We start from the raw sequence: 12,876 nt of genomic DNA, 5'->3' as shown, positions 1-12,876 counted from the left end.
GCTTGCTTGTATGCCTCCCCCCCACAGTTGCTCTGTTTCTGCAGGTCATCAGACTGGCAGGGAAGTCATATGCTCACTCTTCCTGGTGGCCCCACTCTGGAGAAATCAGACGTGGTTCCTGAGTTGATTCAACTGCTATCAGCAGCCCCTTGCCCGATACCACTGAGGACAGACCTCCTTTGAGGACAGACCTCCTGATTTGGCATCCTCCAAAATGTCATTGCCAAGAATGGAGGCTGGCATCCTAAGATGGAGAGACTTGATATCACTGTATATGTGATGGATTTAAATGATAACCCTCCTGTATTTACATTTACTAATTACATTGCCACCATTTTAGAAAATGCTTTAATTGGTACCACAGTTTTGCAAGTTTGGGCGAAGGACACCCAATCAATGCTGTACATTGCAGTAGTATTGAAGGACATATCAATTGGGACTTTCATAACTAAAGTCAAATCGGTTTACCAGGATGTGATCCTAGAATGGAGCAGGTTCTCTTATAGCATTGAACATAGAAATATCAATAGCTCCTTCTTTATAGGTCCTTCTTTACAGTCACCTGAATAGAGAAATGTGGGCCTTCTATAACCTGACGGTCATTGCTGTTGATGAGGGATCTCCTGCTGTAACCGGAAGCATAAAGGTAGCTATCACCATCAATGATGTCAATGACAATCCTCCCAAACTTTTGACCACTGAAGGGTTTATCCGAGAAAATTAACCTTGGCAGCCACAGATGATGATCTTCCTCCAAATCAAGGTCCTTTCACATACTGGATGATGAGACCTTCTGAGGGTTTTTCGCTCACATCTGATGGTGTTCTTGTTACCTCAAGACCCTTTGATTGGGAACGCAACCCTCTTTTTCATATACATATTGTGGTTCAAGATGCTGGTAAGCCTCCATTGTCCTCCACCACTTTATTTCATATGAAAACTCTTGATAAAAATGATAATGCACCGCTCCAGAGAAACATTAATATATTGGTAAAATGTTATGGAAGTTCCTTCCCAGGAGGACTAATCGGAAATGTAAGACTGACTGATCAGGACGAACTGGATGTGTTCAATTGTACATTCAAAAACGGGCCACTTATGATGTTTAGAGAGGCAACCTATAATATTTCAGTCGAAGCGAGTGACCAGCTCCACCCTTCAGTCAACAACAGCATCTGCGTCAGTTACAAAAGCTTTACCAACGTCTCTCTGGACAACTGTGTGTTGTTTTACATCTCCATATCTACTCTTGAGGAATTCCTGTCTTTGAAGTATTTAAAATTTGTCAAAGCTTTGGATAGCCTCTTTAACTTACAAGCATCTAAAATGCACGTGTTTGGAATGAAGTTGCAAGGAGATAAAATGCTGCTTCTGGCTGCAGTGAAAAGCTACAATGGTCAGTATCTAACCGGAGATGTGGCAAGCAGAATATCAAACACACATAAAAAGTTACTGGAAGCACAAAGCAACGTGACTATATCTCAAATAACCAGCAACCCCTGTATGCTCCGTCCTTGCCATAATGGTGCCACTTGCAACAGAAACATTCACATTAGTCAGGAAGTTGCTAAAATATTAATGAACCAATTTTGTTAAATGTAAATACACAACATTATAACGTGTTATGAGTTATTAAGTCAATACAGTGGATGTTTGGTTGAGTTTGATTTTTGTTTTACTTTATTTTTTTTTCTTTTGTTTCAGCTGCAGATTGGTTCAGAGGACAGTTTATTCTAATGGCGCCTTCACCCTTCAGAGATGTGGTCACATCACCCTCTGTACAGAGTCTCCCGAACACCTCTGTCTCCGGCGGAATCCAGCAGCTTGAGAATCTCTTAAATCTAGGAGTTCATTTTAACACCTATGCAGATGTGTTTGAGGACATAGCCAGTTTACCGACCCATCAGCCAAATGACTGTGATTTTCAGAGTGATTACGAGGAAATCATCTGAAAGAATGTTAAAAACAAGGTATACAGTTCATTTATTATTCATGTACTTCACTGGTGAAACATTCCTTTCATAAGAATATTAGTAAAAGTGTAAATATACTATTTATGGAAGGCATATATTCAATAACATTGTACATATTTATAATTCATGTACTTAAATTACTGACTGGACCAGTGAAATACTGGTGATTAATTTCTTTCATAAGAACATTAATAAAAGTGTAAATATACTATTTTAATATATGGATGTCATATGAATTATCAATATTGTTTATATCTGTGTGTAAAACAGTTTTCGAGGATCATAATAATCATGTTACATTAGTGCCATCTGTTGCCAGATCAATAACATTACATTGGCTTATGTCCTACTACACTTTCAGTTCATGACTGATTGTACAGTTTTTATGGAGCTGAACTGTGAATTTTGCAATCATTAAAATGTCAAAGATGAGGTAATTTGTATTTTAATATAGAACAAAGTAACTGTATGTTGTAGCTGAGTATTTGTTTGCAATACATTTTATGGACATGTATTTTGAAAATGAAGACAAGGCCTAGCTGTCACACTTTTAACTCCAGAATTTTTTTTCAATGTTACTTTATTTTTTAAATTAAATTTCTGCGCAGGGTCATAACATTCTTGGCTACAATGAATACATAAATAAATAATGACAACCAGCTGTTTCTTGACATTACAATAATGTGAGTTTTGTCATTTTAGTCATATCCTCAGCAAAATCTAAACAGTAAAACACTTGAAAAACAAAAGCTGGAAAAAATAACTCACAGAAAAATAAAATATAAAATCACAATTTTGCAAACAATTCAAAGGAACATTTGTTGACTAACAATTTAGAATACAGTAAGCAGCTATCATCAAAGATGCTTTTTTAAAAAGAAAATAGATATTTAATCAACAGATGACAGTATTAATAAATAGAATATGATGTTTTGGAAAAGTCACAGTAAGGAGTGATTTTTGAAATGTCATTGCTAAATATGTTTTTGGTTTCTTCAATAAAAATGGTCAAAATTGCTCCTATAGCATTATATACAACATATTAGACATACAGGTTTATTAAGCATTTATCTTTGTCTCAACATGAAGATATTTTCAGCTGAAGGTTGCCTTTTTCCCTCTCACTCTCTTAATAAAGACGGCCTTGATTTTCTGAGTTTTCAGATAGTAAATAATTGGGTTAACAACAGGTGGGAGAATACTGTACCACATAACAAGCACAATTTGAACACCTGTGGTTACATTACATAGATGCACAATATATCTAGGCAAAAAGTAAAAACATATGATTAAAAGCTGAGGGGCACATGTGGAAAATGTTTTAAATCTGGCCTGAACACTTGAGAGTTTGAAAACAGATCTGATGATGGCAATGTATGAAAATATGATAAATATTAGAGGACCTAAAAGAAAAAACAAGCCAACACCTAGAACATTAGTCTTCAGCTCTGTCTGATCTCCACAGCCAATTTTATCTAATGAATTGAAATCACAGAAACAATTACTTATTACATTCGTAGTACAGAAATTAAGTTTCTTAGTTTGATAAGTAATTAATGGTAAAATTACTAAAATAAACAACCAACACACTGTGCACGCATATGTAATATGCTGATTTGTGATAATTGCAGGATATCGAAGAGGGTAGCATACTGCAACAAACCGATCCAGGGCCATTAGTAGTAAAATAAAAGCACTAACTGCCCCTAAGTAATGAACAAAAAACATTTGTACTAAACATAAATTAAATGGTACATAATCATTGTTAGCAAGATACTTTGCAGCTGTTCTGGGCAGAATGACGTTTCCAAACAAAAGATCACACACTGCAAGATTACAGAAGATCATGTAGGTGGGTTTATGAAGGCGTCTTTCATTAACAATATATGAAATGATTAAAATGTTTCCACTTGCCAGTATTACATAAACAAAGAGTAAAAAGGTTCCCACAGCCCCATAATACTGTGGATGAAGTCCTGGAAATCCCAGCAGGTAGAATTCAGTGATCTGAGAGAAGTTGTTGACTGCCATTGCTCCAAAATCCCACAGAAACCAATTAGTCTTTGACTGTAAACAGGAAAAAAAAAGACACAAAATAAATAAATGCTTATCAACTTTCAAATATTACAGTACAAGTAATACAGATCATATGCAAAGATAATTAATTCATTCATAAGGTCATGACATGGGTAGTCAAGCAGAATGAAGTTTACATTTCATAAAATCATAAAAAATTACCAATGAGTTAAATGAATTCTTTACCCTGCATGGCTTCATATCAATTGCACAGTAACCTTGAGTAGCCTTATATTTAGAAAGGAGTGAAACTCTTCTGTCCAGTGCACCTCTATACTAACAGAAATTCATTGACTCCTCAGTTTATGAACTCTTCCCTCGATCACAAGAGACACGTCATGAAACACGTCATACTGTATGTTTGGTGATAGGTTCTTCAAATACACAGTCATATTTTATTTGTTACTTTGCTTATTAGACAATGCAAATATAATTATTAGTGTGCAATGACTTTATGACTTTCCAAGTAACATCAGTGGTGATTTTGGTTATTTTACCTATACCTTACTTTCAGTGAAATGAAGATGATTTCCAAATGCCATTTGTGTTCTGACAATCCAAGGGTTGTTCAAAATAAAAGGGAGGGGTGCCTGGTCTTTTCACAAAGATATGGTCTGCTGATGAAATAGAATAATGGACCACCTAGAGGTCACTGATTGGTCTGTTTTTAAGAAGTCATGCTGTGATTTGGATGAGTATACAGAGGTGCTTACTTCATATAGAAACTTTTGTGAGATGTGTGTATACCTTCAAAGCTTGTTAACATTAAAAATAATAAGACATGGAATAATAAGGAAATTATTAAATATTATGCAGAAGGAAAAACAAGGCATTTAAGAGTGGGGAAAAAGAGCTTTATAAAATTATCAAAGATTCAAAAAGGTGTTAAAAAGGCAAAAGGAAATTACAAGTGTAATTTGGAAAATGAACTGAAGATCAAAGTCTGGAGCAGATTACAGGCTATAAAGTAAAACCTTCAATCTTATATGATGATATTATATTTTCTGATGAACTTGATGCGCTCTATAGTCAAATTGACAACACAATGGATTGAAAGGTAGGTCAGCCAATGCTGCCCTCCTGGCCCAGTTCTATGACTCCTCCATTTAAAATACAAGAATATGAAGTTAAGAATCTGCTACGGAGACAGAACAACCGCAGGCCCTAACTCTATATTATCTGCAACTTTAAAGTAGGGTGTTTACATCCTTGCCCCCAGTATCTGCTGATATATTAAACTGAACTTAAAGAATATGCAGAGTCTCAGCATGTTACAAAGGTAGTTATTATTTTGTTGCCAAAAAAGCTGAATATTAGCTGCCTTAATATTAGGCCTTAACTTTTCTAAAAATCTTTGATTGGCTGGTCAGTGTAGTGACCATTTCACAGGACCCAACTGTGTGTAATATCTGTTGATTTTCTGTAGTTTTTTGTCTTTTTTTTCTGATAGTTCAACATTTAAAATCTTAAAGCAAATGTAATTCTGTTTTTAATAGATTTAGCTGAGCAGCATGTGTTGTTTCTCAATGAGCAGGCCTACAGTGAGTTTACCATCAAGTAAATCTACAGAAGAAACCAGCTTCTCCAAGCCATTCTGGATGAAAAGGAAGGAGACTCTAGGGGATTTGACAATGTTGAGATCAAGATGAGGACTGTCAGAAGAAACAGTGATCAAATGGTCTCTCATTGCATTAAGTATGCTGATGGGGAAACTTCTGTTTACTCTGATACTGAAGCCTAATTTGTTCACATTCATGTAACTGCACAAAAAATGCTGCTTCAAAAGGGGAGGAGCCAACTGCTATATAAGTCAGCTCAGTGCTCCACTTGTCAGAATTTTTCTCCTTCAGCGATGAAGATCACCTCCTCGCTGGACTCTGAAGCAAGAAGTCAAAGCAAGAAGCTTTATTGCATTAAAATTTTAGCTATCCCTGCCTGGCAAAAAAATGGTAAAATCTGCTGCTCGCTGTAGTAAAGACCCTAGCACACGAAAATCAGTGTGCAAGCCTTCCTCTGCAGCCATCCGACGGATTAAAAAGTGCACATTTTTTTAGCAAATTTTAATGACATTGTTGCAAAAGTTGTGCTGCGAGTGTGGCTCATGAATAATCAAATGGAAGAAACAGTGCAGATTAGAGTGGCTAGATTTTAATTACTCCCTTCCCTTTCAGTGAGCCTAGTGATTTACTTGCTCTGTGCCCGCAAGTTCACTGAACTCACCAGGATGTGGCATGCCCAATTTTCGCCTCATCAAAGTACCACTTCTTGCTCACCACCATTGCAGCTCTGAAGCAAGAGAATATGGTGAGCTGTATCACAAAGAGGCGGTTGTTGCACATCTTGCCATCCAGGAGCCCGTGGGTGTGTTCCACATCCATCTAACCAGCAGGAGGACCTTTCTAGTGAAACCATTCAGCAAAACCTACCTAACCAGCATTCCAGACATCAAAAATTCAGCCTACTGATGCTTTTAATGTGCTGTGCACAGTGACTGACCTGGCTCTGCATGCTACAAAGGCCACTGCAGGGGTGGCAAGGTCATGGCAAACTTGGTGGTGCTGAAACACCACCTTAGGCAAACTTTAACAGAGATCAGGAATGCTTACAGGGTTTCCTTCCTCGACTCCCCAGTCTCTCCTAAGGGACTGTTCGGCCCAACCGTGAATGGATTTGCAGAACGCTTTAAGGCAGCTCAGAAGTCTTCGCCGGCCATATGCCACTTCCTGCCGAAGCAATTCAATTCAGTGGCTGCTTCAAGATGCCAGAAGGCTCCATCTACTCAGCAGCCTGCTAAAACTCTGGAAGTTCTTTTTAAACTGGACCTGCCTTTCGGTGCGTGCCCAACAAAACTACCACTGTGATGGAGGATCCACATACTCAAAGGAGCATTTCTCCTCTTCTCATTACCATGAGGAATTCAGACTGCTTGCCATTTGGCTCCAGGCTTGGAAAGCCATTCCGAATGTGTCAAGCTGGATTGTAAAAACCATAGAACAAGGTTATTCATGTTAGGTTTGTTCGCGGGCCACCTCGTTTCAGAGGCATCATTCAAACTTCAGTACAGGACAACGATGCTCATGTCCTCCAGCCCAGGGTTTAACAGCCGCTACTTCCTCATTTTCAAGAGAAATGGCAATCTCAGGCATCTAAACCGTGCGCTCATTTTTTTTTTTAAAGTGCGTGAATGTAGCTTTTCCCCCCGAGGCAGATGGGAATCCGCATAATGAATTACCTCGATGGCTGGCTTATATTAGCCGGATAAGAACAGGAGTTCATCACTCACAGGTCGCTGTTACTCAGCCATCTGGGCTAAAAATCAATTTAGCCAAAAGCACTCTGACTCCCAGGCAGCAAGTTGTCTTTCTGGGAATAGTTCATATGTGGCCCCTTCAATATTGCCTCAAAGCCCATGTACCGTCCTTCGAGATGATGGCAGTTTCTCTAGCCCTGAAAGCCTTCCTACTGGCCTTAAATGGGCACCAGGTCTGCATTGACAACATGATGGTGGTAGCCTTTATGAATCACCAAGGTGGTCTCAGGTCACACTTCCATCACAGGATGGTGCGACACCTCCTTTTATGGGCACAGTGCAATCTCCTCTCGCTGAAAGCAGTTCATGTGCCAGGCAGACTGAACCAAGGAGTGGACATGCCTTTCAGGTAGCACCAGGAAAATGGAGACTACATACCCAATTTGTTCAAATGATCTGGTCTGTTTTCGGAGAGGCAGAGGTAGACCTCTTTGCCTCAGAAGACAACTTCCACTGCCCAATTTACTTTTTGAAGTGCTGAGATACCATGACCCATGAATGGCCCAGCGCTTGCTTGTATGCCTTCCCCTCCCGAGTTTCTCTGTTTCCTCAGGTCATTGAACAGGTCAGCGAAGTCAGATAACTCACTCGTCAAATAGATGCACAATATATCTAGGCAAAAAGTAAAAACATATGATTGAAAGCTGAGGGGCACATGTGGAAAATGTTTTAAATCTGGCCTGAACACTTGAGAGTTTGAAAACAGATCTGATGATGGCAATGTATGAAAATATGATGAATATTAGAGGACCTAAAAGAAAAAACAAGCCAACACCTAGAACATTACTCTTCAGCTCTGTCTGATCTCCACAGCCAATTTTAACTAATGAATTGTAATCACAGAAGCAATTACTTATTACATTCGTAGTACAGAAATGAATTTTTTTAGTTTGATAAGTAATGAATGTTAAAATTACTAAAATAAACAACCAACATACTGTGCACGCATATACAATATGCTGATTTGTGATAATAGCAGGATATCGAAGAGGGTAGCATACTGCAACAAACCGATCCAGGGCCATTAATAGTAAAATAACAGAACTAACTGCCCCTAAGTAATGAACAAAAAACATTTGCACTAAACATAAATTAAATGGTACATAATCATTGTTAGCGAGATACTTTGCAGCTGCTCTGGGCAGAATGACGGTTCCCGTTAAAAGATCACACACTGCAAGATTACAGAAGATCATGTAGGTGGGTTTATGAAGGCGTCTTTCATTAACAATATATGAAATGATTAAAATGTTTCCACTTGCCAGTATTACATAAACAAAGAGTAAAAAGGTTCCCACAACCGCATAATACTGTAGATGAAGTCCTGGAAATCCCAGCAGGTAGAATTCAGTGATCTGAGAGAAGTTGTTGACTGCCATTGCTGTAAAATCCCTCAGAAACCAATTAGTCTTTGACTATAAACAGAAAAAAGAGCAAAAACAAAGACAAAATAAATGCTTATCAACTTTCAAATTTTACAGTCAAGTAATACAGATCATATGCAAAGATAATTGTTTAATTCATAAGGTTATGACATGGGTAGACAAGCAGAATGAAGTTTACATTTCAAAAATCACTAAAAATCACCAATGAGTTAAATGAATTCTTTACCCTGCATGGCTTTATATCAATTACACAGTAACCTTTTGTCACGCTGTTGCTGCAGGATGGAAGACAGGATACAACGTACGGAACAAATCTAATTTTAATTACTTTCACGAGGAACAGACAGGAACACAGAGCGATATCCACACACGTAGAAACACACTAATCAACAATATGCAACAATAAAGACCGACAGGGAACTAAACACAAGGAGGAACTTAAATACACAAACTAATCAGAACATACACAGGTGAGGACAATGAAACACTCAGGAAGAAACAAGGAGGGCGTGACTAGGGTGACGAGAGGGCTGAGTCCAGGGAGCACATGGTGAAATCACAACAAAAACACACGATGACAAAAAGGATACGTGACATTACCCCCCCCTCACACAAGGCGCGACTCGCGCCGTAAAACATACACTGGGGTGGGGGGGTGGGCGCCCTGGAGGTCCGTGCTGGACAGACACCGGGTACTTAGGGGCGTACCTCCAGGGCGGATCAGGGAGTTCAGGAGGCCATGGTGGATCAGGGAGTTCAGGAGGCCATGGCCGGACAGACAGTTCAGGTGGCCATGGCGGGTCTGGGGGCTCAGGAGGCCATGGCCGGGTAAACAGTTCAGGTGGCCATGGCGGGTCTGGGGGCTCAGGAGGCCATGGCCGGGTAAACATTTCAGGTGGCCATGGCGGATCAGGGAGTTCAGGAGGCCATGGCTGGACAGACAGTTCAGGAGGCCATGGCCGGACAGACAGTTCAGGAGGCCATGGCCGGACAGACAGTTCAGGAGGCCATGGCGGGTAGCCCCCCCCCAAAATTTTCTTGGGGGAATTTACAATACTGCCAGCCCTAGGGAGCACTGGATGAGGTGCTGGCTCAGGAGGGCGCGCTGAAGGAGGAACCGGCTCAGGAGGGCGCGCTGAAGGAGGAGCCGGCTCAGGAGGGCGCGCTGAAGGAGGAGCCGGCTCAGGAGGGCGCGCTGAAGGAGGAGCCGGCTCAGGAGGGCGCGCTGAAGGAGGAGCCGGCTCAGGAGGGCGCGCTGAAGGAGGAGCCGGCTCAGGAGGGCGCGCTGAAGGAGGAGCCGGCTCAGGAGGGCGCGCTGAAGGAGGAGCCGGCTCAGGAGGGCGCGCTGAAGGAGGAGCCGGCTCAGGAGGGCGCGCTGGGCAGAGCTCCGGCTCTGGAGGGCGAGCTGGGCAGAGCTCCGGCTCTGGAGGGCGAGCTGGGCAGAGCTCCGGCTCTGGAGGGCGAGCTGGGCAGAGCTCCGGCTCTGGAGGGCGAGCTGGGCAGAGCTCCGGCTCTGGAGGGCGAGCTGGGCAGAGCTCCGGCTCTGGAGGGCGAGCTGGGCTTTGTCTTGGCTTATGAGAAGCACCAGGAACTTGATTTGACTCAGGAGATGTAGCCGTGACGTGACTTGACTCAGCCGTGACGTGACTTGCCTCAGCCGTGACGTGACTTGACTCAGCCGTGACGTGACTTGACTCAGCCGTGACGTGACTTGACTCAGCCGTGACGTGACTTGACTCAGCCGTGACGTGACTTGACTCAGCCGTGACGTGACTTGACTCAGGAACCACAGCCGTGGCTTGACTTGGCTCAGTAGCTGCAGCTGCAACTTGACGTGACTCAGGAACCTGACCCGCCTCGGGAAACGCAGCTGCAACCCGACTTGATTCAGTAGCTGCAACCCGACTTGACTCGGGGAAAACAGCCACAACTTGACTTGACTCAGGAAGGCTGGGCGGAACCAGCGGAGGGTTAAGAAGGCTGGACGGAACCAGCGGAGGCTCAGGAAGGCTGGACGGAACCAGCGGAGGCTCAGGAAGGCTGGACGGAACCAGCGGAGGCTTAGGAGAATTAGGGGAGATAATAGGAGCAGTGAACTCCAGTGGGATTGCCCTGTCCATAATGTTCATTTCAGCAATCATGACTGGGGACTCAGGCTTGGGGGCCATCTTGGCTTGGGGCTCAGGAACGGAGGCCATCTTGGCCGGGGGCTCAGGAATGGAGGCCATCTTGGCCGGGGCTCAGGAACGGAGGCCATCTTACGTGCAGATTCTGGCGTGGCGGCCATCTTGCGAGCAGGCTCTGGCGTGGCGGCCATGTTGCGAGCAGACGCTGGCGTGGCGGCCATCTTGCGAGCAGACGCTGGCGTGGCGGCCATCTTGCGAGCAGACGCTGGCGTGGCGGCCATCTTGCGAGCAGACGCTGGCGTGGCGGCCCGAGGGACAGGGCTCTGGGCGGTGGCCGGCGGATTAGAGCGCGGGGATGAGGCCGGCCGCATCGGGCTGAGGACAGCGGCGGAACTGGAGGAGGATAGGAGATTTGGGACTGGGCAGGCGTCTTGAGTCGTTGGTACGGTATGTGGGGGCTCTTGGCTCAGGATGAGCTGGCTCGATATACTGTGTCTCAGAGGGGACTGAATGACGAGACCCACCAATATTCTTTACTTCCTCTATTTCAAAATCTGAGCCATTTAAATAAAGAATAAGATTGAGAAGTTCACTTAAGGAGTAATTACAGGAGGGAGCATCACAACGAATAGTCTCGTCACTCAGCCCCATCAGAAACACAGCGCCGAGAGAGGCATCGGGCCAACCCACCTGATCGGATAGCTCAATGAAATCCTCCACATACCGCTCCAACTCCCGGTCGCCCTGCCGCAGTCTCCACAGTCTTTCCTCAGCCCGATCCATAGTGTGGTCGGTCTTTCTGTCACGCTGTTGCTGCAGGATGGAAGACAGGATACAACGTACGGAACAAATCTAATTTTAATTACTTTCACGAGGAACAGACAGGAACACAGAGCGATATCCACACACGTAGAAACACACTAATCAACAATATGCAACAATAAAGACCGACAGGGAACTAAACACAAGGAGGAACTTAAATACACAAACTAATCAGAACATACACAGGTGAGGACAATGAAACACTCAGGAAGAAACAAGGAGGGCGTGACTAGGGTGACGAGAGGGCTGAGTCCAGGGAGCACATGGTGAAATCACAACAAAAACACACGATGACAAAAAGGATACGTGACACCTTTAGTAGCCTTATATTTGGAATGAGTGAAACTTTTCTGTCCAGTGCACCTCTATACTAACAGAAATTCATTGACTCCTCATTTTATGAACTCTTCCCTCGATCACAAGAGACACGTCATGAAACACGTCATACTGTACGTTTGATGCTTAGATTGGTTCTTCAAATACACAGTCATATTTTATTTGTCACTTTGCTTATTAGACAATGCAAATATAATTATTAGTGTGCAATGGCTTTATGACTTTCCATGTAACATCATTGGTAATTTTGGTTATGTTACCTATACCTCACTTTCAGTGAAATGAAGATGATTTCCAAATGCCATTTGTGTTCTCTTGAAGGCCAAGTGACAATCCAAGCGTTGTTCATAATAAAAGGGAGAAACCAGGGGTGCCAGGTCTCTTCACAAAGATATGGTCTGCTGATGAAATAGAAAGGTTAATGGACCATGAGTACACAGAGGTGCTTACTTCATACAGAAACTTTTGTGAGATGCGTCTATACCTTCAAAGCTTGTTAACATATACAACAATAAGACATGGAATAATAAGGAAATTATTAAATATTATGCAGAAGAAAAAACACAAGGCATTTAAGAGTGGGGAAAAAGAGCCTTTTTTTTATAAAATCATCACAGATTTGAAAAGGTTTTAAAAGGCAAAATGAAATTACGAAGATCAAAGTCTGGAGCAGATTACAGGCTATAAAGTAAAACCTTCAGTCTTCAATTCATTGCCAAAAAAGCTGAATATTAGCTGCCTTAATATTAGGCCTTAACTTTTCTAAAAATCTTTGATTGACTGGTCAGTGTAGTGACCATTTCACAGGACCCAACTGTGTGTAATATCTGTTGATTTTCTGTAGTTTT

At 42.4% G+C, this 12,876-nt stretch overlaps 2 protein-coding genes across 2 annotated transcripts; both read right to left on the bottom strand.

Moving 5' to 3' along the window:
* Window positions 1–3,068: 3,068 nt before the first annotated feature.
* On the bottom strand, window positions 3,069–4,004 carry LOC127160116 (olfactory receptor 1500-like). Its single transcript, XM_051102773.1, has one exon. The coding sequence runs from the start codon at window positions 4,002–4,004 to the stop codon at window positions 3,069–3,071; it is 936 nt and encodes a 311-aa protein (XP_050958730.1).
* A 3,939-nt stretch (window positions 4,005–7,943) lies between these two features.
* On the bottom strand, window positions 7,944–8,738 carry LOC127160115 (olfactory receptor 13C8-like). Its single transcript, XM_051102772.1, has one exon. The coding sequence runs from the start codon at window positions 8,736–8,738 to the stop codon at window positions 7,944–7,946; it is 795 nt and encodes a 264-aa protein (XP_050958729.1).
* Between the last annotated feature and the right edge of the window lie 4,138 nt (window positions 8,739–12,876).

The sequence above is a fragment of the Labeo rohita genome, unplaced genomic scaffold, assembly GCF_022985175.1.
Source record: "Labeo rohita strain BAU-BD-2019 unplaced genomic scaffold, IGBB_LRoh.1.0 scaffold_289, whole genome shotgun sequence".
In the NCBI taxonomy this organism is placed as follows: domain Eukaryota; kingdom Metazoa; phylum Chordata; class Actinopteri; order Cypriniformes; family Cyprinidae; genus Labeo; species Labeo rohita.
This window is presented reverse-complemented; position numbering and strand designations above follow the sequence as displayed.

Coding starts and splice junctions, on each gene's coding strand:
- LOC127160116 (XM_051102773.1), bottom strand. CDS start 4,004: ATGGCAGTCAACAACTTCTCTCAGATCACTGAATTCTACCTGCTGGGA.
- LOC127160115 (XM_051102772.1), bottom strand. CDS start 8,738: ATGGCAGTCAACAACTTCTCTCAGATCACTGAATTCTACCTGCTGGGA.